Consider the following 23,019-nt stretch of genomic DNA (forward strand, 5'->3'; position numbering starts at 1 on the left):
TTTAGGGCTGTTGTGCATAGGGTCGCTATGAGTCGGAAACGACTCAACGGCACATAACAACAACAACACAACAACATGACTGATTGTTCTGGCAAGTGTGTTTCTCCCTGGTGCTCTGTTCACGCTATAAGCCCGTGTCTTGTTTAGCTACAATCTCACAGTAGTGGTGACTTAGGGCCATAGTCTTTTGGGTTCCACTAGTCCGCCAGGGATGTATTCTGTCTCTATACCTTTTCAATCTGTATGCAGAACAGATCATCCGGGACGCTGGACTGTATGAGGAGGAATGTGGCATCGGGATTGGTGGAAGATTCATCAACAACCTGTGTTACGCAGATGACACAACACTGCTTGCTGAAACTGAGGAGGACTTGAAGCACTTGCTGCAGAAGGTCAAGGACTACAGCCTTCAATATGGATTGAAGCTCAACATCAAGAAAACAAAGATTCTCAGCATAGGGCCATTTGGCAGCATCATTATGGATGGTGAAGAGATAGTTAACAGTTTTAGTTTGCTTGGCTTCACAGCCAACACTTTTGGTACCAGCAGTCAATAAATCAAGAGATGAATTGCATTGGGAAGGTCAGCTGTCAGGGACCTCTGCAAAGAGGAACAATGACGTCAGGCTGGAGACTAACGTGTGCACCTGATCCAGGCCATAGTCTTCGCAATTACGTGCTATGCATCGGAGAGTTGGACAGTGACTAGAGATGATAGAGAACTGATGCCTTTGAGCTGTGGTGCTGGAGAAGAGTGTTGAATGTACCATGGACTGCTAGGAGAACACACAGGTTTGTCCTGGAGAGGGTGAAACCGGGCTGCTCCTTGGAGGCAAGGATTCTGAAGCTCTGTCTGACATACTTTGGACATGTTGCAAGGAAGGATCATCATGTTTGAGAGTGGAGGGACAGCGCAGGAGAGGAAAACCCTTGATGAGATGGATCGATTCAGTGACTGGGGTAATAGGAGTGGGTGTGGCAGACACAGGTTGGTACAGGATAGAGCAGGGTTTAGGGCTTTCGTACACAGGGTCACTATGAGTCACAGTGACTCAACGGCACAAAGCAAGTCTTTAATCAGAGCAGCAGGCCTGGTCTTATGAGTTCACATTCTCCCACTCCAGGGGCCTGCTATTATGGTCCTACTCAGAAGGGTCAGCAGCAATAGCGGGGTACTTTCTAGTTCTGGTTTCAGGGACCACCGTCTAGTTCTCATGGAGATTGAGAAGTTTGTATGGTCTGTTAGTTCTTAGGACTAATAACCTTAGATTGCCTTCACTCAGATTTACTCCAGAGAGGGCTCAGGACTGATGGTCTTTCACTGTGTCTGTGTATGTCCTCATGGAGGTGGTGCCTTAGTTCTGTTATGCTCAAACCCCCTTTCTTCTAATTCTCTCTGTTGAACATATTGTGCTCCAGAACTTAACCGTAAGCTTCTCACTGAGCCAAGGGGGTCTGCCTATAGATGGGGCAGCATGAGTCCAACCTTGCCAGCTCCAGGCCTCCAACCAGTCTTTACACACCACATCCACCATCCCCGTACCCCCTCCAGGGACCCAGAAGCCTGGGCCAGCTGCTGCACTGTGCAAGCCAGATGCTTCCCTGCCAGCATGAGTTTCAGGAGGAGGCAGTCTGCACAGCCGCGAGCTGTCTTTGTCAAGTTGGAGCTTTCCCTGTGACCATGGAAAGCCCAGTTGTCAGCCTAGAAAGCAGGGATTTCCAGAGGCAGGACCACGACACCCAAATTAAGACAAGATCTCCAGCTGACCCTCTCAGCAGGTGTGCCTGGGGCCAGGGAAGGATTAGAAGCTTCTGGTAGTCTGGTCAGTCTCTGGAGTCCTGCCTGGCACATACATGACAGAGGCTCCAGTCCTGTCTGCTGACCAAAGCAAAGGACTCTGGCAGTGCTACAGCCCAGCTGGATGGATCTGGATCTGGCCAGGGTGGGATAGACTTGGTCTGGCTCCCAGAAGGCTGGGTTACAGGCTGGGGACCTTCCAAGTAGCAACTGGGGCTCCAGTCTTGTGGGAAAGTAGTCACCCTTGTTGTCCCCACTTAAGAAAGGCTGATCTCTCTCTCTCTCTTTTTTTTTTTTTAGGCTGATCTCTTGATGATGACACTTTTTGGTGTTTTTTTTTCCTTTTTTTATGAATTCATTGTTTTCATTTATTATTAATTTCAATGAAAATTTACAGAGACTTTAAATTTCCATTCATTCATTGTTGCACTTTTCTCCCCTCCCAACCCCCCCCCAGTACACTACCCTCTAGGAAAAATAAAAGAAAAATTCTTTCATTGTTTTACAAACCCTCCCCCCAGGCCCACTCCACTATGCAGCCTTCATTCTGGACTCCTGTCATGACAAAAATACCTAATCACATATCCCTTTTAAACAGTTTTCTCCCTTATCTGTTTCAATGCAGTATACATTATTGAACCCATCTTTAGTCTCCCCCAAACCCCGATGTCAGTCCTGTTTTACAACAGTGGCACCATGCAGTATTTGTCCTTTTGTGACTGAGATACTTCACAATGATGACACTTTAGGTGGCTGAGATGTGTGAGGCACCAGCTGCTCAGAGGGCAGAATGGTGACTGATGTCAGAATGATGTCAGGGTCAGACAGACCCACATTGAAAGCCTCGCTCTACTTCTGGGAAGAATTCCTCAATCTATCTGTGCCTCTTTCCTTATCTGAGAATAGGTCTAATTCCATTGGGGTGTCAGAACCCTTGACAGTTGGATTTTCTTGCCATTCCATTAGCCCCTATTGGGGGAAAATGATTTCCAGCTAACTTAACTGCAGACACATGGTCTTGCAAATCATCAACAGCTGTAAGGCCAATATAAGAGAATGCTTTCCACGCTGTAAAAAACAGCAGTGACAGTTGAGAGAGGGTGAAGAGACTGTAGCACTGTTCTGAGATAAACCGGAGGAACCATGGAGATGTATCCACAGTTAAAGTTTTTGCTTGCTGAACTAAAACCTGGAAAAGCTGACTTTTAACTGCTTCTGAGATAAAGTTTGTTGGATGTTTGAGGAAACCAGAAGCTTCTTAAGTTTGTGTTGGTGAACAGAAACCTGGACTTTGATTAATTGAGGAATTGTGCCTTGCTAATCTTTTTTGTGGTTGCTGTGAGGCTGAACACTGTGACACTGATTGTCAAATGTGTTAATGGTTGGTCACCCAATGTGGACAGAGAGTGGGGTGGAGCTTCCAATTAAGAAAACTTGGAAGGAGGAGCGGCATCCACTTCTGTAATAGCTTGCCTCCAGAAACCCTGTGAACCTGGAGAGAGGATGAGAGACACCCAAGCGTCGAGGACTCTCCTTCATAGGGTCACTATGAGTCGCCTGCGACTCAACGGCACTTCACAACAACAACAACAACAACAACAACCTGTTTTTGGACTGCTGGCTTAAACCTGGATTTGCATTGTGTGATATGCTTTGCCTCTCCGCTCTCCAGCCTATTTCCCTAGTAAACCCCACAGCAGTGAGTAAAGTCTGAGTCTTGTAACAAACAAATTGGACCCAGCGATTGGTGGAAAAAAGTGCAGGAGCATGAAGGGTGGATGTCTGGCCTCGTAGCTATGTTGGTTCTATGGACATTATTGATGAGAAGAGTTCACCTTTATGAATTGAGTAGAAGTTAAACTCAGCCACTCCCACATTGCAGTCGAGAAATCAAATGACACATTGTATTGGTAAAGCTTGCTGTCTAGGATCGCTTTAGAGAGCTAAAGAGTAAGGATATCAGTTTAATGACTACGGTATTGCTGATCTAAACCGTGCTATTTTTGATTGCTTCATTCACTGGACACTGAATGAGAAAGACTGAAGAAGAATCAATCCCTTTGAATAGTCATGTTGGTATCCAATATACTGTGGATGGTCAAAAGAATCAACAAATTTTTCCTGAAGGAAATGCAACCAGAGTGTTCCAGATGGTGAAACTTGGTCTTACATACATACTCTGGGCATTTTGGCAGGAGGGGCCAGTCCTTGGAAAAAGATAATATTCTGGGAAAGACAGTCAGTGAAAGAAAGGGTGACCCTGCACCTTAACTATAGTGCTGGAAGCCTAGGGGGTAAGAATTTGGTGCAGAACACAGACATGGAGCCTTGTAAAAAGAGACAACTGTTGGCCAGGCCTCACCGTGTCCTGGACAGACATCCCTCAGTTCCTCTAGGTCTGCCTAGACATAGTATTCCCACCACTGGACACTGTCATTGGGAAGCCTTCTATGATACATTCCCCCTTTTCAGTTTGATGGATGTGGATCAGTGTTGGCTGTGCCAATACACATTATTTTCCCCATCTACAGAGCAAAGAACAGACCCTCAAGTGTTCTGCTCCCTTAAGGCATCACCTTCCCCCCAGTCCTGTGACAGCTGGCCAGGAAACGAGAAGAAAGGTCAAGGATCAAAGTAAACTTTCTTTTGAATGAATTGGGGATAACATATTGGACAAGATTCAAAAAGTGAAAGTAAATACATCTCCCCAATAAAATCAATGATTCAGAGTTCATCTGAACAAAGCAGGGTACTTCCTCTTAGACAAATCCGGATCCCACAAGAAAAACCCAACACCTCCAAGAGCAAGAAGGGCCCAATGGGTTGATGTCCTTTCTATACAGATGAAACAATGGAAATAGGGCTGTGGACTTAACAGGGTTAGGATACCTCTTCCAACTTCTCTGTTCTTGAAAATCACTTTCTCCACTCCTGGGTCACAGCAAAGGAGCCCTGGTGATTCCGGTTATTCGCCCAGCTGTTAAAATTCAGCAGTTCAAATCCACCAGGTGCTCTGTGATAGGAAAATGAAGCCATTGCCATCTGTAAAGATGACAGCCTTGGAAACCCCATGGGACAGTTCTACCCTGTCCTGTAGGGTCACTGTGCACTGGAATCAAGCAGCTTTTGCTTTTCTGGGCCAGTGCATTTATTTCTGTGGGAAGGAGTGGATCTGTGGCTCATTGGTAGTAGTGGGCAGACCTGTGCCCCCAGTGGAGTGACCATCTGTGGACCAGGTGGTGGGAGAGGGCAGATCTGAAGCTGTGTCTGCCTGCCCACCCCCTGGAAGCCTGAGGTGTTCCACTTTCCATTATCTGGTTCATGGCACAAGGGAGACCTTAGTATACCGGCTCAGTGCATGGATGGCTGATAACAGCACTTACTCTGTGCTTCGTAAGTACCACGTGCTGGCCAGATACTTTATGAGGATGACCTCTTGTCATTCCTCTATGACTGTCCAAGAGGAATCAGTAGCCACATTCTATAGAAGAGAAGCTGAAGGCACAGAGGCCGAGTCATTTGTCTGAGATCAAACGGTCTTTAGGGTGGTGCTTTGGGCTCAAGTCTGCTGGAAGTCCATGTTGAGGTGTGTGAGATGCAAGGTGTTTCCAGCCTTGGCTCTGAGTTAGCCCCACAATCAACATTCCACAGAACTAGCCTTGTAAGGAGGCATGCTTCATATGCCAGTTCTGCTTCATCCAGCCCCAAGGGCCACTCATGTTTGATTTATTTTGGTTTTGTCTTTGGATTTTACCTTACTGCATCAAAAAAATGGTTTACTAACTGCCCCAAATGGGCAGGTCATCAGATAAAATTGAAGATTGCTTTTCTTTCCAATGTTTAGTATTTAAACAGCTTTTTTACAAACCTACTGGCCATCCTATTGGTACAGCACTTGTCTGTCAGTTTGCTGTACTGAGGTGACTTGTGTGATGCTGGGATTTTGGCTAGCTGTATTTCAAACACCAGCAGGGTCACTCACAGGGGGGCAGGTTTTGGCAGGGCTTCCAGACTAAGACAAACTAAGAAGCAAAATTGGGCATCTATTTCTGAAATAAGAAACCTTGAATAACACTATGAATAGCAGAGGAACACGGTTAGATAGCGCTCAGCATATCAAGCCTGGAGCAAGTTCTGGTCTGTTGCTCATAGGGCCTCACAACAATCACCTGCCGTTTAGTCGACTCCAGCGCGTGGCGACCCTATGTGTGTCAGATGGACCTTTGCTCTCTAGGATTTTCAGAAGCAGGTGGCCTGGCCTTTCTTCCAAGGTGCCTTTAGATGAGCTTGAACCCCCAACCTTTTGGTTAGCAGCTGAGTATATTCAAATTAAGGTAAAAATCAAAGGCAAAGCAAAACCAAAATAGGAACATATTGGGACTGAAACAGAATTACTGAAACCAATCCAACCCAAACCACTCCATTGTGTGTTTATGCGACAGTTTATCTTTTCCTCAACTGATGAGCATTTAGGTTGTTTCTACTTTGTAGCTATTATGAATCATGCTGCAGTGAACATTTGTGAACAGGTTTTTGTGTGGATATGTGGTTAATTTCTCATGAGCATTTGTACTTAGGAAAATATACATAGACAATGAAGAAGATATAAAATGCTTACTGAAGACAGTCTTCAGCACAGATTACATTTCAACATCAAAAAAACCAAAGATCTAGGGAGCTCTGATGGCCTAGTGGCAAGAAGCTGCATTGTAATCCCAGAGGTGAGCAGGTCAAATCCACCAGATGCTCTGCTGGAGAAGGAGGGACAATCTCCTCCTGTACCTGTCAGATCTGATTTGACGGTACACACACAAAAAAAATAATAAGAGAAAAAAAAAACCCACAACAAAAAAACCCCAAAGGTCTTCACTTCCTGACCGATAGGGCAAAATCTTTGTCGGTGGAGAAAAGACTGAAATTGTCAACAATGTCATTTTAATTGGATCCAAAATCAACATCCATGGTAGCAGCAGTCAAGAAATCAAAAGGCTTGTTGCATTGGGAAGATCTGCCGTCAAGGACTTTGCCAAAGTGGTAAAGAGCAATGATGTCAGTTTAAAGACTAAGGTGTGCCTGACCCAAGCCATGATATTATTAAATTGTTTCTTATACATCTGAAAGATGAATAAGGAAGACTGAAGATAAAGGAATGCCTTTGAGTTATGGTGTTGGAGAAGTGTACTAGTCAGCCTATGGACAGCCAAAATAACAAACAAGTCTGTCTTGGACAAAGTGAGCTAGGCTGCTTCTTAGAGGCAAGAATGGTGAAACTCTTTTTGCTGACTCTTTGCTTTTCCAAACATGATGTCCTTCTCTAGAGATTGGCTTCTCCTGATAATACGTCTAAAGTATGTAAGATAAAGGGAGCTCCGGTGGCCCAGTGGCAAAAAGCTGCACTGCAATCCTGAAGGTACATGGTTCAAACCCACCAAATGTTCTACTGGAGAAGGAGGGGCAATCTCCTGTGCCAGTTGGATCTGACTTGAAGGTACACACCAAGAAAAAAAAAGTTCTCTTGGGCCCGCGCTTCCAACATGACAAAGAAAAGGAGAAACAACGGTCATGCCAGAAAGGACCGTGGCCATGTGCAGCCTATTCGCTGCACGAACTGCGCCCGGTGTGTGCCTGAAGACAAAGCAATTAAGAAGTTCGTAATTCAAAATATAGTAGAGACAGCTGCCGTCAGGAACATCTCTGAAGCGAGTGTCTTTGACGCATATGTGCTTCCCAAGCTCTGCGTGAAACTGCACTTCTGTGTGAGCTGTGCCATTCCCAGCAAGGAGGGGAGGAACCCTTCTCATGAAGCCTGGAAGGACAGAACACCTCCACCTGGATTTAGACCTGCAGGTGCTGCCCCACGACCACCACCAAGACCCATGGAAGGATTTGATTCCTTAAGGCTGAAGAAAAAAACTCATCTGAAAATAAAATGGAAATTACACTTTAGAAAAAAAGAGAAAAAAAATACTGTGAGACGAAGTCTTGACATCAGGGCGCTGGGATTTTGCAGGGCGTCTTCAGTTGAACCCGTCCTGTTCTGTAGTAGTGACCCTTACCTTCCCGTGGGGTTGCTGCGAGTCCAACTGGACAGCAATAATATACAGCAGCTTTGGTGGCCTAGTGGATAGGGAATTAGGCTGTGAACCCAAAGATGGGTGGTTCAAATCTACTAGCTGCTCTGAGGGAACCTTTCTCCCTCCCATGCAATTTATAGCTTCAGGAAACCTATTAGCGGTCAGCTGTGTGTTGGTTCCGACTTGATGGCACATAGCAACAAGAAGTGGCTGCTTAATGAAAAGTAGGGAGTTTGAACTCAAAAGTCGCTTTGGAGGAGAGAGGCAGCAGGCAGCTTCCACAGCAACGACAGCCTTGGAAATGTCAGGGGACTCTGTCCTGTAGGGTCCCTGTGAATCAGAATCAACTTGGCAGCAGCATGTTTGAACAACAAACTGGGAGCCATGGGGTGAGGTGAATCGTTGACTAACTTAACTGCTAACTGCAAGGCTGAAGGTTTGAATCCAACAGCAGTTCCAAAAGAAAGAGACACGGCAGACTGCTTCTGTAAGGATTATAGCCATGGGGGTAAACTGCACTGAAAAGATGACAATGGGTACAGTGGTGCTGGCTTACACACAGTCATCAATATACATGTGTTTAATGAAACTGTTCATGTGCATTGTCTTTTATGTGGTTGACTACTATTACTGTATGTCTAAATATCACCATTGAATCTTTCCTGTTCCTTCACACACACACACACACACACACACACACACACACACACACCCCTGCCCACTAACCTCTGCTATCCTCGGGGTTTCCCCCCTTTTCTTGACACCTCCTTCCCGTTCAGGCCCTAGACTATACCTCTCCACAAAGTCCCCATCCTGATGTGAGATGCTGCTGACATTTCAGCCTCTTCTGCTGTATTGGCACCAAGGTGTCACATCGGGTGCGCAGCTGTGGGCAGATGTCCAGGCAAGGCCCACGATACTGGATGCAGGCTGGTAAGAGAAGTGGCAGATGTCACACCCTGAGTAGGAAGGAGGTCATGCGCCCACCAGACAAGGCTCTCAGACTGAAGAAACATGTGCTGTGCTGACTTCTCATGGCAGATGCAGTAGGTCCCTGGAGAAGGAGCTGGCAGCTGCTGCCACCTTCAGTCCTCCATCGATAGGAGTTCCGGTAGTGGGGCCACAGACAGGGGAGGGCCTGTGAGAAAGGGCCTCTGGTCAACCCCCACAAGACCTTCCTTGTCCTGAGCACGAGGCTCTGATCCACGGCCAGGGCCTGGTGAACAGTCGCAGCTGCTGGGCCCTGAGGACGTGTATGCTGTTGTGTGGATATTGGCTCATAATCCCACAGGGCAGAGTAGATTTTCTAGGCTATAATCTGCCCCTGAAGGTTTTCTAGGCTGTAATTATTACAGCAGATGGATTGACACAGTAACAATGGGAGGGGGACTGGCAGAGATGGTTAGGAGGGGGCAGGGTTGTGATGGTTCAGATCTGTTGTTTATGTACTCGGTATGAGTTGTGACTCACTGGAAGGGACCTAACATCAACAAGGACAACGTGTATCACCAGAGCAAGCGGCCAAGTGCTGGGCAATAAATAAAAGAAGACCAAGGAGGAACTGATGCCTTTGAACTGTGATGTTGGCAAAGAACGTGGACAGACGAGAACAGACAAAACTGTCTTGGAAGAAATATAACTAAAATGCTCCTTAGAACTGAGGACAGTGAGAGCGTCTCACGCACTTCGGCGTGTGGTCAGGAGGGTCAGGAGGGGCCAGTGTTTGTTTTTTTTTTTAATTTTTATTATTTTTTTTATGTGTGTACTGTCAAATCAGATCTGACTGGTACAGGAGGAGACTGTCCCTCTTTCTTCAGCAGAGCATCTCGTAGATTTGAACCCTGCACCTCAGGGACTGGCACTGCAGCTTCTTGCCACTAGGCCACCAGAGCTTGACAAGAGGAACCAGTTCTTAAGGAAGGACTTTGACCTTGGTAATGTAGAGGGTCTGTGAAAAGCCTCCAGAAGTGATTGTAAGGGTCCCTTGTGACCCGGCAGGGTTTCCTTCTGTTGGATGTGGGGTCATTCTGAGACAGAACCAACCTCAAAACACTCAACAACAAGAAGGGCTCAACTGCTGCACCATCAGGTTTTAGATGACCCTTTTGGAGAGGGGCTGACTTGATGCAGTCTCATTGCTCTGCCTGCGTGTGTGACAGAGTTATCAGTCCAGCCAAGGACCACCCAAAGCTGTACACATTGGCCGGACAGCCAGCAGCCGACTTGGGCACTGACAGGGCAAGGCACAGTGTCTGAGATATTGGCAGGAACAGGGTGCAGACTCCCAGCACTACCTCCTACAGCAAAGACAACTCTTGACTGTTCCACTCTGCTTTTAATCAATGTGCATTTTCAGAGCTGTCCTTTGAATGCAGTTTCCTGCTCTTGGGCCAAACCCTGAGAAAGGCCCAAGCTCCCCAGAAAGCCCCCTAACCTAGACCCAGTGGGGATGACTTCTAGCCCCTTCTGCAGGAGGAACCTCGTTGGGGAGGGACCAGGGACGTGTGTGTGTGTGTCCCACCCCTCCTCTCCTTCCCTGTCTTTCCTCCTTTACTCTCCCATCCCCTCACTTCACCTCCTCTCCCTCCCTGGCTCCCCTCCTCTCCCTTCCAGTTTCCTCTTCTCTCCCTCCCTCCCCTCCCCTCTATACCTCCTTCCTCTCTCCTTCCCTCTTTCCCCTCCTTTACGTTCCCCCCTCCTCTCCCCTTCCCTCCTCTCTCCTTCCTCCCCTCTATTCCTCCTCCCCTCCTCTCCTTCCTTGTCTCTCCTCCTCTCTCTTCCCTCCTCTCCCTCCTCCTCCCACCCTCCCCTCCCTTTCCCTCCTCTCTCCTCCCCTCCATCCCTCCCTCTCTCCCCTCCTTTACTCTCCCATTCGCCCCTCCCTCCCTGTCTCCTCTCCCTTCTCCTCCTTCTCTCCCTCCCCTCCCCAGACCCGAGGCCCCGCCCCAGCATCCAGCGGCCGGGCGGGCGGGCTGAGCGGAGCTGCACGCGGCGGGACAGCGGACGGCGAGCGTCATGGCAGCTGCGGCGCAGCCCCGGGTGGCCGAGCTGCTGGCCGAGGCCCTGCGCGCCTTCCGGGAGGAGTTCGCGGCCGAGCCCGTGCTGGCCGTGTCGGCGCCGGGGCGCGTCAACCTCATCGGGGAGCACACGGACTACAACCAGGGCCTGGTGCTGCCCATGGTGAGGGGCTGGGGGCTGCAACAGGCACCCCTCCAGGCCGAGCGGGGCGCGGGGCGCAGGGCCACACCTTCCCTCCGCGCCCAACTTCCTCCTGGAGTTTGCGGAAGGAGCTCGGTGGGCAGAGCTCGGGGTGGGCGTTTCCCGGGGCTGGAGGGTGGACCTCGTGGGAACTTGCGGGGAAAGAGCTGTGGTCGCTGCTCCTCGCCTGGGAGCGCGCTGACCACGGAGATCTCAGTGCCACATGCAAGAAGGGGCGTCCGCGGCTCTGTCCTCCGCGGGATCCCCGCTACAGAACACCTGGCCCAAGCCCTGTGACTCCAGGCCCCGGCGGACCTTTTACAGAGGAGGAAACTGAGGTCCGAAAGGGCAGGTGACCTGTTGTAGGTCACCTGACCGACTCCTTTCAGACCTCACTGGGTCATCAGGGCTCAGAGCCACTGGACTGCGATCGATTTGGTTTCATTTTTGGTGCAGCTTAGCACATCTCAAATCCAAAAAGCCAAACCTTTTCGAGGCTGGAATCTTTACAGAAGCAGAAAAGCCTCGTTTTGCCAGAGAGCAGCTGGTGGTTTCGAACCACTGACCTTTCTGTTAGGAGTTGAGAACTGTAACCGCAAATGGGGCTGTACCGGGTGCCTCTGACCCTTTCCCTCTGTGCTCTTTTCGGGCCCCACAGCTGGGAGCCCAGGCTTAGTCCAGAGTCCAGAGTCCGGATCTGTGCTAGGGCTGAAGCTGGCCCTGAAATCCCAGGGGCCAGGACCCAGGTTCCCAAGGCCTCAAGCCCATCTGATGCCCCTGTGCTTGCTGCCTGGCTTGGTCTGCCTTTGGTCCCAAGCCCCTCAGAACGTTGGCTGAACTGAGAGGTACTGAACGCCTTGCCCCTCTCTCTCCTTCTAGGCACTGGAGCTTATGACAGTGATAGTGGGCAGTCCTCGGACGGATGGTCTCGTGTCCCTTCTCACCACCTCTGAGGACGCCGATGAGCCTCGGCGACTGCAGTTCCCACTGCCCACAGCCCAGCGGTCACTAGAGCCTGGGACACCCTACTGGGCCAACTACATCAAGGGAGTGATTCAGCACTACCCAGGTGTGGGGCCTGGCCTGGGTTAATCCACGCTGGTACCAAGAGCATCACCCCACAGCTGTGTAGCTCATTTAATCCCCTGGGGAGTAGCATTTCCATTTTACAGATGAGAAAATTGAAGCTCCAAGAGATTCTGGAATTTACTCATTACACTATTTCTATGGAGGAGCCAAGATTCTAGACTTAGTCTCTTGGCCCCTAGAGCCCTAAACTAGTAGGAAGATGCAGAAGATGAGGTCCCAGGAGCCACAGAGGGTGGAGGCTAGAGGGCAGTTGTCGCCTGGGCCCAGCAGGTTGATAATCCCTGACACCTGAGAGGAGCTGCCAGACCATTGCCTCCCTTCATGCCAGCACTCATGCCCTGCTTGTGTATGCCCTCCTGGCATCCCGTTCCACCTTTACCCACTCTTCCCCTACAGCTAGTCCTCTCCCCGGCTTCAATGCAGTGGTGGTCAGCTCAGTGCCTCTGGGGGGTGGGCTTTCCAGCTCTGCGTCCCTGGAAGTGGCCACATACACCTTTCTCCAGCAGCTGTGCCCAGGTACCTAGGTCCATCCTCCAGCCCATCTCCTCCTGACATCTGTGGTCATTGTCTTCCTCTTCTTCACTTCGGGAGGGGGTGGGATTTTCCCTGGAGTGGCTTTGGGGTCACTGCTGCTCCCCTGCACCTACCCTTATTCCCCCTTTGTGGGTCCCCACCTTTTCACTCTTATTTCACTCTGTGCCTCAGACTCGGGAGCCGTAGGGGCCCGGGCCCAGGTGTGTCAGCGGGCCGAGCACAGCTTCGCGGGGGTGCCCTGTGGCATCATGGACCAGCTCATCGCTTTGTTGGGGCAGGAGGGCCACGCGCTGCTCATTGACTGCAGGTCAGGGGCCCCCTCTTTCCCCCCTCGCACCTCCTAAGTCAGGCGCTTCTGGCTGGAGTGTGCCCAGCACCTGGCATGGCAAACCGCCTCTTCCCTTTGTCTCCCCAACTCCATCTCCCCCTCAGGTCCCTGGAGACCACCCTGGTGCCACTCTCTGATCCCAAGCTGGCTGTGCTCATCACTAACTCGAATGTCCGTCACTCACTGGGCTCCAGCGAGTACCCCCTGAGGCGGCGCCAGTGCGAGGAGGTGGCCCAGGCCCTGGGCAAGGACAGCCTCCGGGAAGTGCGGATGGAGGAACTTGAGGGTGAGTGAGGCTGTCCCCTTGGTGTGCTCTTCACTCTGACCTCCAGGGCCCTCCTGCTGTGCCTGCCCACCCCTCATCCGGATACCCCAGCCTTGGCCAGATTTCCCTTTTTTTCCAGATAAGAGAATTAGGCTTCTGTTGTGGAAATAAAGTACAAAGGAGATATAAAATGTGGTCTCATCACCCCCAGGAGATGCTGTAGCATTTTCTTAACATTTCTCCCACCCCTGTTTTTTTCCCTTTCTGCCTTGATTTTCAAAACTGAACAGGTACCTTTTCTCATCTTGGAAATCAAACTCGGAATCCAGTAGATTCTGACTCTAGTGACCTTCCCTCAGGTTTGGGTTTATTCCCACTTCCTCCTTCCACCAGGTTTTGAGAGTGACTTTACCAGAGGAGACTTCACCCTTTCTCCTTCACACACCCATCTCCCTTTGTTTTTTAACTTCCCATTATCAAGATGCTCTGAAGAAAGGGATTGATTGTCACCCAGATACCTGTAAGCTCCTGTGGGGTCAGGGAGGTTGTACTTATTTAACAATGTTCAAAGGTCATAGAAAAGGAATCATGATGGGTCAGTGTTTACAGAATTCAGCTGCTAACCAAAAGGTCAGTGGTTCTGATCCATGGGCCTCTTGACTGATTGACGCTGACAGCATAATGATTCCAGCCTTGGACACTGTGCAGCGCGCTTCTGCTCTGTCCTCCAGAGTCAGGATTAACTCAGTGGCAGTGTTTTTGTTATATAAAGATGAAGTCGTTTAATTCTCTGAAGAGCTCGTAGTGTTATTTGTGGAAGGAGACGGTGCTTAGATTCCAGCCCAGGTGGCCTCTTGAGCTACGCTGGTCCCTGTGCTGAGCTGACCACTCACTCTAGGAGTGGGCCTCTCCCTGGGCCTCTTTCACACTCTGTCTAGTTTCGGGACCGTCCTGTGCATTTTGGGAATATCAACTCCCAGGCAGTCCCCTAGCCCTGCCCTGCCTGCTCTGTGCAAATGACCTTGCACGATTTTTACATTTGAGTCATTGAATGATCTTTGCGTCCTTGCTACTGGCCACCCGCTGCCCTACCTCTTCAGTCCTCTAGGTGGTGCCCTTCTCCAGAGACTCTGGCCCCTTCTTCCTTCTGTCCACTCTCCCTGCCAAACTCCCCGGAAGAGTCCCTCGCGTCCTCTTTGCCTGTTTCCTCATCCCTCCTCGGCCTGTTTGTCTTCCACGCCACCCTCCATGCCTCCACATCTCGCAGCCCATACTTTTTTTAAAAAAATTATTTATTTATTTTATTTTTATTTGTGTGTGTGTGTGTGTACCATCAAATCAAATTTGACTGGTACAGGAGGAGGTGGTTCCTCCTTCTCCGGCAAAGCATCTGGTGGATTTGAACCACACACCTCTGGGATTACAGTGCAGCTTCTTCCCACTAGGCCACCAGACCTTGCCAGCCCATGGCTTTCTAACATAAGCTTCGTGGGTTACACTCCACCCTTGACCTTGGCCCTATTGCCTCTTTGTTCCCCTGCTGTAGCCCAAGGGGCCTGCTTGCTTTTCCTGCCTCTGACATGGCCCCAGCCTTCATCCTTCACACACAGGGGAGGCCCCCTGCGGCGCCACTAAAGCCTCAGGCCCCTGCAAGTTCATTTGGGTGTCCCGTGACCCCTGAACTTTCTCCAAAGTCTTCCCCAAACTTCCCTTTTCTGTTGTCACTCTTACCACATGGAAGCCATCTTCACACTCCTCCCTCTGGCCTGGTCCCCATCAGGCCTGCAGTCCTGCATGTCCCCTCTTCCCCTAGCCCAGCCCTTCTGCCAGGCCTGCCCTCCTCCCAAACCTCCCTGACCTGGGAGTTGAGGGGCTGCTGTTAGAGGCAGCTCCCTCCACCCTCCCCCACACCCAGCCAGGCAGCCTGCTGAGTGCCTGTCCCCTCTGAGACGCCCAGTCCTCAGGCTCTGTCGCTGCTCTTGTGTTGACATCAGTAAAGCTCTTCCCTCCTGTCCAGCTGGGGCCACTTGAGGGCAGGACAGTGTCCCGCTCATCCCGGAAGCTTCAGCAGGGCCTGGGCCTTAAACAGCTGTTTGAGGAGTGCGCACTCCGTGCCAGGCCCCTCAGAGGTGTTCTATCCTCACAGCATTCAGAGGAGGCAGTGGCCTCGCTTTTGACCAAGTCACCTGCCAGTGTCCAACCGATGATGCAGATGCAGGTTCAGAGCCAGGTCTCTGCCTTGGAGGTTGCCCTCGCCCCTCGGCCTCCCACCCCCTCACTAAGTGAAAACCCCACTCCCACTGGCAGTTGATTGTGTTCTGGCTTGTTACAACCCCACAGGACAGATCTGAGCTGCCCTCAAGGGTCTTGGTGGCTGTAGGTCTCTGTGGGGCTGGATTGCCACGTTCTTCTACAGGGAGAAAGATGTTTTCCAACCTTTCCGTTAACAGCCTAGCGCTTAACTCCCGGTGCCACTAGGACTCGAGTGAAGTGCTTAGCACCCGGTAGTTGGGTGCCCAGTGAGGGCCTCTGCCCAGGAGCTGTGGTGGCCCCTCGCCCACATTGGGGGGTGAGGTGGGGAGGTGGTCTGCTGACTTCCTATCCTCCCCAGCTGGCAAGGAGCTGGTCAGTAAGGAGGGCTTCCGGCGGGCCCGGCATGTCGTGGGTGAGATCCGGCGCACAGCCCAGGCTGCGGACGCCCTGAGCCGTGGAGACTACCGAAGCTTCGGCCGCCTCATGGTGGAGAGTCACCACTCTCTCAGGTAAGGCCCCCCCTGGGCACCTGCACCCCCAGGGTCAGGATGGGCCCGGCCAGCACGTCCCACGCCGGCTCCCCCCGCCCTCTGTGCAGGGATGACTACGAGGTGAGCTGCCCTGAGCTGGACCAGCTTGTGGAGGCCGCGCTGTCTGCACCCGGGGTTTATGGAAGCCGCATGACTGGCGGTGGCTTTGGGGGCTGCACGGTGACACTGCTGGAGGCGGCCACTGCATCCCGCGTCATCCAGCACATCCAGGTACCCCAACCCGGGAGGGCCAAGTGGCCGGAGTAGAGGTGGGGAGATGTGACCACTCAGACCCTTCTTAGACACTCCGCCACCCTTCCCACAGGAGCGGTACAGCGGGACCGCCACCTTCTACCTCTCCCAGGCGGCCGATGGAGCCAAGGTGCTGCCCTTGTGAGCTGCTGTCCTCGATGGGTGCCCGGCGGGCACTGCCTAGGCTGCAGGTCAGCCCTAGACCCAAGTGCCTGCTGACCACATCTGTTAGCGCAATAAATTGTGCCTCGGACCAGGATCCTGCCTTCCTTGGAGGTGGTGTGTGCTCGGGCATCAGAGGGTGGGTGACAGAAGTGTACCCTGCTTGGGGTGGCATCTCTTGGGACCCGGGAGCACGGACAGGGCAGAGCCAAGGTGTAGCAAAGTCTTTTATTAAGTGCATTGCAGAGGCTGGATCTTTGGCATGTGAGTCCCAGGTCTTTGGTTACAAATGCGTTTGGGTCAGGAGGCAGGGAGAGTGGGCAGCCAAGGGGGCTTCCAGGGCCTGTGCCCCCTTCATGCCTCCAGAGGACACCAGCCCCCTGCTCTGTGGCTGAGTGTGGAAAGGAGAGGAGGAGGAGCTTGTGCGGGACCTGGGAACCAGGAGCTGTGGCCAGGGGAGGAAGAGGCAGGGTGGGCCGGGGGCTCAGGTCTGGTAGAACTGGTGGTCTACCTGTGTGCTGAGGGTGCCACTGGTGGTCAGCGTCCGGCTTACAAATTCCTGGGTCACGTGCCGAGTGAGGGTGCCACCTGCCTCCAGGTGCTGGGACGCCAGGCTCAGCCCATCTGCGCCAGCGGAGGTGTTGAAGGGCCCTGCCCCAGTCTCTGTCTGACCCACCCCCACCCCGCGAGCACCCCTGGCCGCCCACTCACCCACTAAGGGCCTGGTGGTGCTGGTGTGGGTGGTAGTCAGGCTGCTGTACTCCCCTGGCAGCGACTGGAAGAACCCGGCCTGGCTGCCCAGCTTTGGGAAGGGACCTGGGTGGGCAAAGGGGCCAATCAGCGGCTGGATCCGGGGAAGGGCGTGGCCAGCGGGGTTGGGGCAGGACTGAGGCATCGCCCTACCTCCTTCCTGGGATTCGATGGTGATGACACCCTCCCGCTCTGGTCCAAAGCCTTTGGTGGTCTTCGCCTGCACCTTGAACTTGTAGGGCACGTTCTCGCTGAGGCCTGGAACGACTAGCCGGCTCTCTTGGTTGTCTCCCTCGACCATGAACTTGGTGCCAGGCCCTAGGCAAAAGACCCCTTCAGCTCTCAGGGTCCCCCTCTCCTGCCCTCTCCTGCCCCTTCGTGCCTCAGGAACGGACACCACCTCCTTCGTGGGCTATCTCGCAGGTCACCAGGTAGCCAAGGATGTCCCCCATGGGTCGCCGGGGTCGCTCCCAGCTCAGCTGCAGCGAGTCTGGGCTCAGCGCTGTGAACACCAGTGGCCCCGGCGCACTGGGGGTGCTGAGGGTGAAGGCAGAGCCTAGGGGAGCAAAGAGGTGGTGCCTGTGTGAGTGGGGTGAGGGTGCTTCAGGTGAAGGGGGAATCGAAGGGGTGCTGTCAGTGCGGTTAAGGTGGGGGTCTGGGGGGGAGAGGGCTGGGGTCAATGTGAAAGAGAGGGTGGGGCCTGGGGAAAGAAAGGGGAGGGTGCTGTCGGGGTGGACAGGGGCATCCCGAGGGTGAAGGTGGAGCCTGGGGGAAGGAGGAGGAGCCTGGGGTGAGGAGAGGGAGGCGCTCACCTGGCAGGGGGCAGAGTGGGCTGTTAGGGTTCACTGGCGACTCGATGGTGATGACACCCTCGCGTTGCGGGCCCCACCCCTCCTGGCTTTGGGCACGCACGTGGAACACGTAGGAGTGGTTGGGCAGGAGGTTCTCCACGACCACCGAGGTCTGGCTGGGGTTGGGGATGTTGAGACGCTGCACATCGCCTAGGGGATGGGGCGGGGCCGAGAGTGTCCCTCCCTTGTCAATGCCCTCCCCTTCTAGAGTCCTCCAGGAGGGGCCAGCCTAGGGTCACCAGACAAGGTTGGTGTGGTTCAGGTTGTGCACTGGACCAGGAATGAATGGAGCCTGAAGCCCTGCCCACGCACCAGGGGCCCAGGTCAGGTGACTGGTGTGACTGCCCAGACAGGACATTTCCAGATGTCCACAGAGGCATGTCATGTCACAGGCCAGCTCAGGCCCTGGCTCTGAGCAGTGGGACCTTGCGAGACTAAACCTAGCAGATGACTGAGAAAAGGGCCTTGGACATGGATAAGGCCAGAAGGGGCAGTGATGGGATGAGGACCTTTCAAACGATTGAGGTGTTAGTGCTTAGGGCTGTGGGCAATCCTGACAAGCTGGGGGGGATCCTGTGCGGGGCCTTGCAGGGCTGCTCCCCCCCCACCAAGCCACTCCACGTGTACTCACCGCCGCCGTTCAGTTGCTGGTACTCCACACTGTAGCCCAGAAGCGCCTGTTCGCATTGTGGCTCCTGCCAGCTCACTTTCACAGACGTGGGCCCCAGGGCCGAGAACACCAGGCGAGTGGGGGTGTCGGGTACACCTGGGACCACATGGGACTCTGGGGACAGAGGGCCACCGTCAGAGCCTGAGAGCCGCAGAGGCAGAAGTGTCCGGGCAGGAGTTGTGTCTCCCCTTGGCCTCCCTCAAAGCTGGCACATCTTCGCTGACCACCTGCCAGTCGGGCGGCTCACCCACCCTGCAACACCCTGTCCATGCTGCCCAGCACCTCCCGCGTGTGCTCAGTGAGTGCAGGTTCTGCGTGTGCCCAAAGGGTGAGCGTCATGAGCTGGCCAGCACTTAAAACTCCTTTGATGACCTGGTCCTGCCCAGCCCAGCCCACCACAAGGCATCAGCACTGATGGCATGGAGCAGGAGGTTAGCTCCTGTGGGCACGATGGAGAATGACAGGGTGGTGGACGAGCGGGGTGTGGATGGATGGATGGGTGGACGGATGGATGGGTGGATGGATGGATGGATGTTAACTGATGGAGCAGGTCAGCCACGGAGACAGAAGACAGTCATCCCTGCACTACCTGAGCCCCAGGAGGGCACTGCTGGTTGCCCTGCAAGGATAACGGAGTCCCCGAAGCGGGGCAGCCCCTTCACCTGAGCTCGACTCCTGGCCCCCAGGGTCCAGGACAAGGGGAGCCTGCTCCTCCCAGCTTCCCAGATGGGAGGGAGGCCTAGAGCAGACAAAAGGAGAGTGAGAGGGGCACGGAGAGTGTGTGTGTGTGTGTACAGGGTGTGGATAGTGTGCATCGGGGGGCAGGGTGTGTGTGAATGTGTGCATGCAGGGAGAGTGTGTGGGCAGGGAGAGTGTGTGGGCAGGGAGAGTGTGTGGGCAGGGACTGTGTGTGTGTGTGTGTAGTGTGCATGGGGGGTCAGGGAGTGTGTGTGTGTGTCCTGTGCACGTGTGTGCAGGGAGTGTGTGTAGTGTGCATGGGGAGGGCAGCAAGTGTGTGTGGTGTGTGTGCATTATGTGCGTGTGTCCTGGAAGGGACAGGAGTGGGAGGTCACAGCAGGGTGTGGGGGCACTCACCGTGGGAGGAGAGGGAGGTGAGCGTGGAGTAGTCCCTGGGCAGCGTGGTGGAGTGTGAGTGGTCAGTGCGGGTCAGCGAGTGGTAGTCCCGGGTGAGGGTGGACGACGTGCTCAGCACACGGTGGGGCAGGTGGGGGCTCAGGTGGGTGCCGTAGGCAGCGGTGGCAGCAGTCATCCGGTGCAGGGAGCTGGCACTGCCCGGGAAGGGCAAGTCCATCCTTCCGTTCAGCAGGTGCTCTGCAGGGGACAGATCTGGGTCAGCTGGAGGCATGGGCTGGGGCCCCCAGAGCAGTCGTGGTCCTGGAAGTCTCAGGTTGTCTGACAGCGATGTCTCCGGAGGAGGGCCTCCCTGCCTGGTGGGCCACATGTCCCTCTCAGCTCCAGGAGACACACAGGGGCTCCAGGAGACCCACAGGGACCCCAGGAGACACTCTGCCCCTGGGGAGTCCAGGACTTGTGGCAGCCCTCTTTAATGGGCAGGCTGAGTGCACAGGAGCTGGGCACAGGTTGACCCCAGTTCCCAAAGAGAACATGTCCAGTGTGCCCAGGCAGGTGAGGCCCTGGAGGCCACCATCACCTGTGGGGGGCCCGGGAGTGGCGCTCCGTGGCAGGCCTCGGCCCTCAGCATCCCCAGTGCCCAGAGCCCTGTCATCCAGGGGTGTGGGGGGCGCCTCGGCCTCGGAGGAGCGCGCACTGCTGGTGGACAGGCGCGGGATGAGCTCTGGGGGCAGCTGCCATGTGACGCGCCGCAGGTCCAGCTCTTCCCCCAGCAGGGCCTCGAACTTCCAGCCGCCGCTGCCTTGGGAACAATGAAGGGCCGCGTTGGGAGTGCTGGTGGACAGGCAGCTTTGCAAGGCAGGGCTGGCAGACGAGGAGGGCGGAGCCATGAACCCTACGTGGGCGCTGAAATCTGGGTGGAAGGGGTCGAGACCCGGGGAGGGCGGCGCCCCTCAGCCCTGCCCCCCAGAAACAGAGCCTTGAGGAAGAGCAGGTGTAGCCACCCACAGGCAGAGCCCTGGGGCAGCCACTGGTGGCTCCTCGGAAGTCACTTCACTTCTGAGCCAGTTTCCCTGTCTCTGCAGTGGTGTCCTGGTGAATTATGGGAACAGCTGGTGGATTTGAACTGCCAACCATTCACTTAGCAAGCAAGGGCTTATCTATTGCATCTCCTGGGCTCTCTCAGGCCCTTAAAGGGACTTGGGAAGGCCACACTCAGCCCAGGGAGGACCAGTGAGTGTTCACTGGAGAAACAGCGGGAGACACATAAAACTAGAAATTTCTGGGCGATTTTAACTCAGGGCATTGTGTGATTGGTGTCCCATTTTACAGCTCAGGAAGCTGAGGCAGAGAGGCTCTGATGTCAGTAGGGCCTGAGCTAAGACAGCGTGGCATCCCAGCCCTGGGCTCTTTGCACCACTTTGTTTTGGGACTCGAGCGGGGAGGCTCAGGGCCGTGTGTGTGTGTGTGTGTGTGTGTGTGTGTGTGTGTGTGTGTGTGTGTAGGAAGCACACTGGCCGGCGTCCAGGCCATCCCTTCCTCCTCCCACAGCAGCGCTGCCCTCTGTCCTCAGGGCTGTGTGTGTGTGGGAAGCACACTGGCCGGCGTGGTGGTCGGCGTCCAGGCCATCCCTGCCTCCTCCCACAGCAGCACTGCCCTCTGTCCTCAGGGCCGTGTGTGTGTGTGTGTGTGTGTGTGTGTGTGTGTTTGTGTGCAGGGAACACACTGGCCAGCGTGGTGGTTGGCGTCCAGGCCATCCCTGCCTCCTCCCACAGCAGTGCTGCCCTCTGTCCTGCCCCCGTGGCATAGCCGGTGAGCTCTTTCTACCTGGCCCACATGCAGGAAGCCAGGTACACAGGTGCCTTTGCACTGGACCAGCGCGTGCCTGCAGCCCTTGGACACAGTGTGCACGTGACCACACCTGGACCATGTCTGCCTGGTCCTCTCTTGAGTCCTCAGTGTCAGTACAGTGTTTGCCTAATTGCCAGTACTATTTGCCTGGGGATTCCGAGTTCTGGTCTTAGTAGCCATGCCTAGTGGTCATGGGCAATTTTTTTTTTTTGCCTTGGAGCAACTGTGACATGGGTCCCAGGTCCACTCACCAGTGTCGTCGGAGACACTGGGCCTCTGGCTGCCCCCGGGGGAGCGCAGCACGTCGTCGCTGTACATGAGGAAGCTGTCGTAGTCCTCTGAGCTCTGGGCGTCCACGATGGGGATGTCGGGGATGATGGGGACTGCAGGGCGGAGAGGCAAGCTCAGGTCCGGCCCCCCAGCCTCCCGGCCCAGCCCCTCCCTGTCCAGCCCCCCAGTCTCCCTGCCCAGCCCCCCCAACCTCCCCATCCAGTCCCCTGCCTCCCTGCCCTCTCGCCACCACTCACTGGACATGGGCCGCGTGGGCTGGGTGGCCAGGTTGATGAACGCCTGCCGCTCGGGTCCCCAGCCGGCTATGTTGCGCGCCTTCACCGAGTAGCGGTAGGGCTGCGACTCCCGCAGGTTCTCAATGAGCAGCATCCGCTTCTTGGGGCTGTCCACCAGGACCTTCTTCGTGGGCCCCATGGGCTCTGGGGCGGGGAGAGAGCTTCAGAGGGGACGCTGGGCTCTGAGCTGCCTTCAGGAGCCCCCTGCAGCCCCTGAACAGCTCCGGGGGTTCAGAGAGCAAGGCAGCGAACAGGAACTTACAGAACTATCACAAGAAATGCCACCACTTCTGAAAGGGAACATCACTGGTTGGTGACAGACCAGGCCTGGCCTCCCCACAAGGTGAGGATACTTGTTCCCTGCTATCCAGAAAGCTCAGGCAGAGGCCTCTGAACATCCCAACAGCTGCCTTCAGGGCCTGTGCCCAGGATAATGTGTGAGAAAGGAGGAAGAGTGGGCTCAGGACTGAAATCCAAGATGGTCTGTGCTTGTGAGGGGCTGTGTGGTGTGTGTGATGGGGGTCTCACTCTGGGAGGAGGAGACCACAGCTACCAGAGAGCAGGCTTTCCTCATAGCTGCAGGAAGATAAAGTGAGGTGTTAAGTAAATAGCCAGTTATGTGCCACTGAGTCGCCTGTGACTCATAGTGACACTGTGTACAACAGCCCTAAACCCTGCTCTGTCCTGTGCCAATCGCACTGTCCCCAACACACCTACCCCCATTACCCCAGTTGCTGAATCAATCCACCTCATAGT

The 23,019-nt window shown here is 54.1% G+C and overlaps 2 protein-coding genes across 2 annotated transcripts in view; one reads left to right on the forward strand and one right to left on the reverse strand.

The window, feature by feature from the left end:
- Positions 1-10,883: 10,883 nt before the first annotated feature.
- GALK1 (galactokinase 1) lies at positions 10,884-16,467 on the forward strand. Its single transcript, XM_006886205.1, has 8 exons — positions 10,884-11,052; positions 11,950-12,139; positions 12,556-12,675; positions 12,865-13,000; positions 13,126-13,307; positions 15,898-16,048; positions 16,138-16,300; positions 16,395-16,467. Exons 1-8 carry the CDS (start codon positions 10,888-10,890, stop codon positions 16,464-16,466), a joined length of 1,179 nt encoding a protein of 392 aa, XP_006886267.1. The 5' UTR covers positions 10,884-10,887; the 3' UTR covers position 16,467.
- Positions 16,468-16,967: 500 nt separating this feature from the next.
- Positions 16,968-23,019, reverse strand: part of ITGB4 (integrin, beta 4) — a 38,994-nt gene continuing 32,942 nt past the window's right edge. The window contains exons 32-41 of the mRNA XM_006886369.1: positions 22,225-22,407; positions 21,949-22,080; positions 20,427-20,648; positions 19,850-20,086; positions 18,719-18,868; positions 18,046-18,234; positions 17,634-17,789; positions 17,387-17,551; positions 17,195-17,299; positions 16,968-17,107 (exon numbers count right to left, since the gene is read on the reverse strand). Coding sequence (XP_006886431.1) covers positions 16,968-17,107; positions 17,195-17,299; positions 17,387-17,551; positions 17,634-17,789; positions 18,046-18,234; positions 18,719-18,868; positions 19,850-20,086; positions 20,427-20,648; positions 21,949-22,080; positions 22,225-22,407 — 1,679 coding nt within the window. The remainder of the gene's footprint in view (positions 17,108-17,194; positions 17,300-17,386; positions 17,552-17,633; positions 17,790-18,045; positions 18,235-18,718; positions 18,869-19,849; positions 20,087-20,426; positions 20,649-21,948; positions 22,081-22,224; positions 22,408-23,019) is intronic.

The sequence above is a fragment of the Elephantulus edwardii genome, unplaced genomic scaffold (genome assembly GCF_000299155.1).
Source record: "Elephantulus edwardii isolate Elephantulus edwardi_28Jun2011 unplaced genomic scaffold, EleEdw1.0 scaffold00048, whole genome shotgun sequence".
Taxonomy (NCBI): Eukaryota; Metazoa; Chordata; class Mammalia; order Macroscelidea; family Macroscelididae; genus Elephantulus; species Elephantulus edwardii.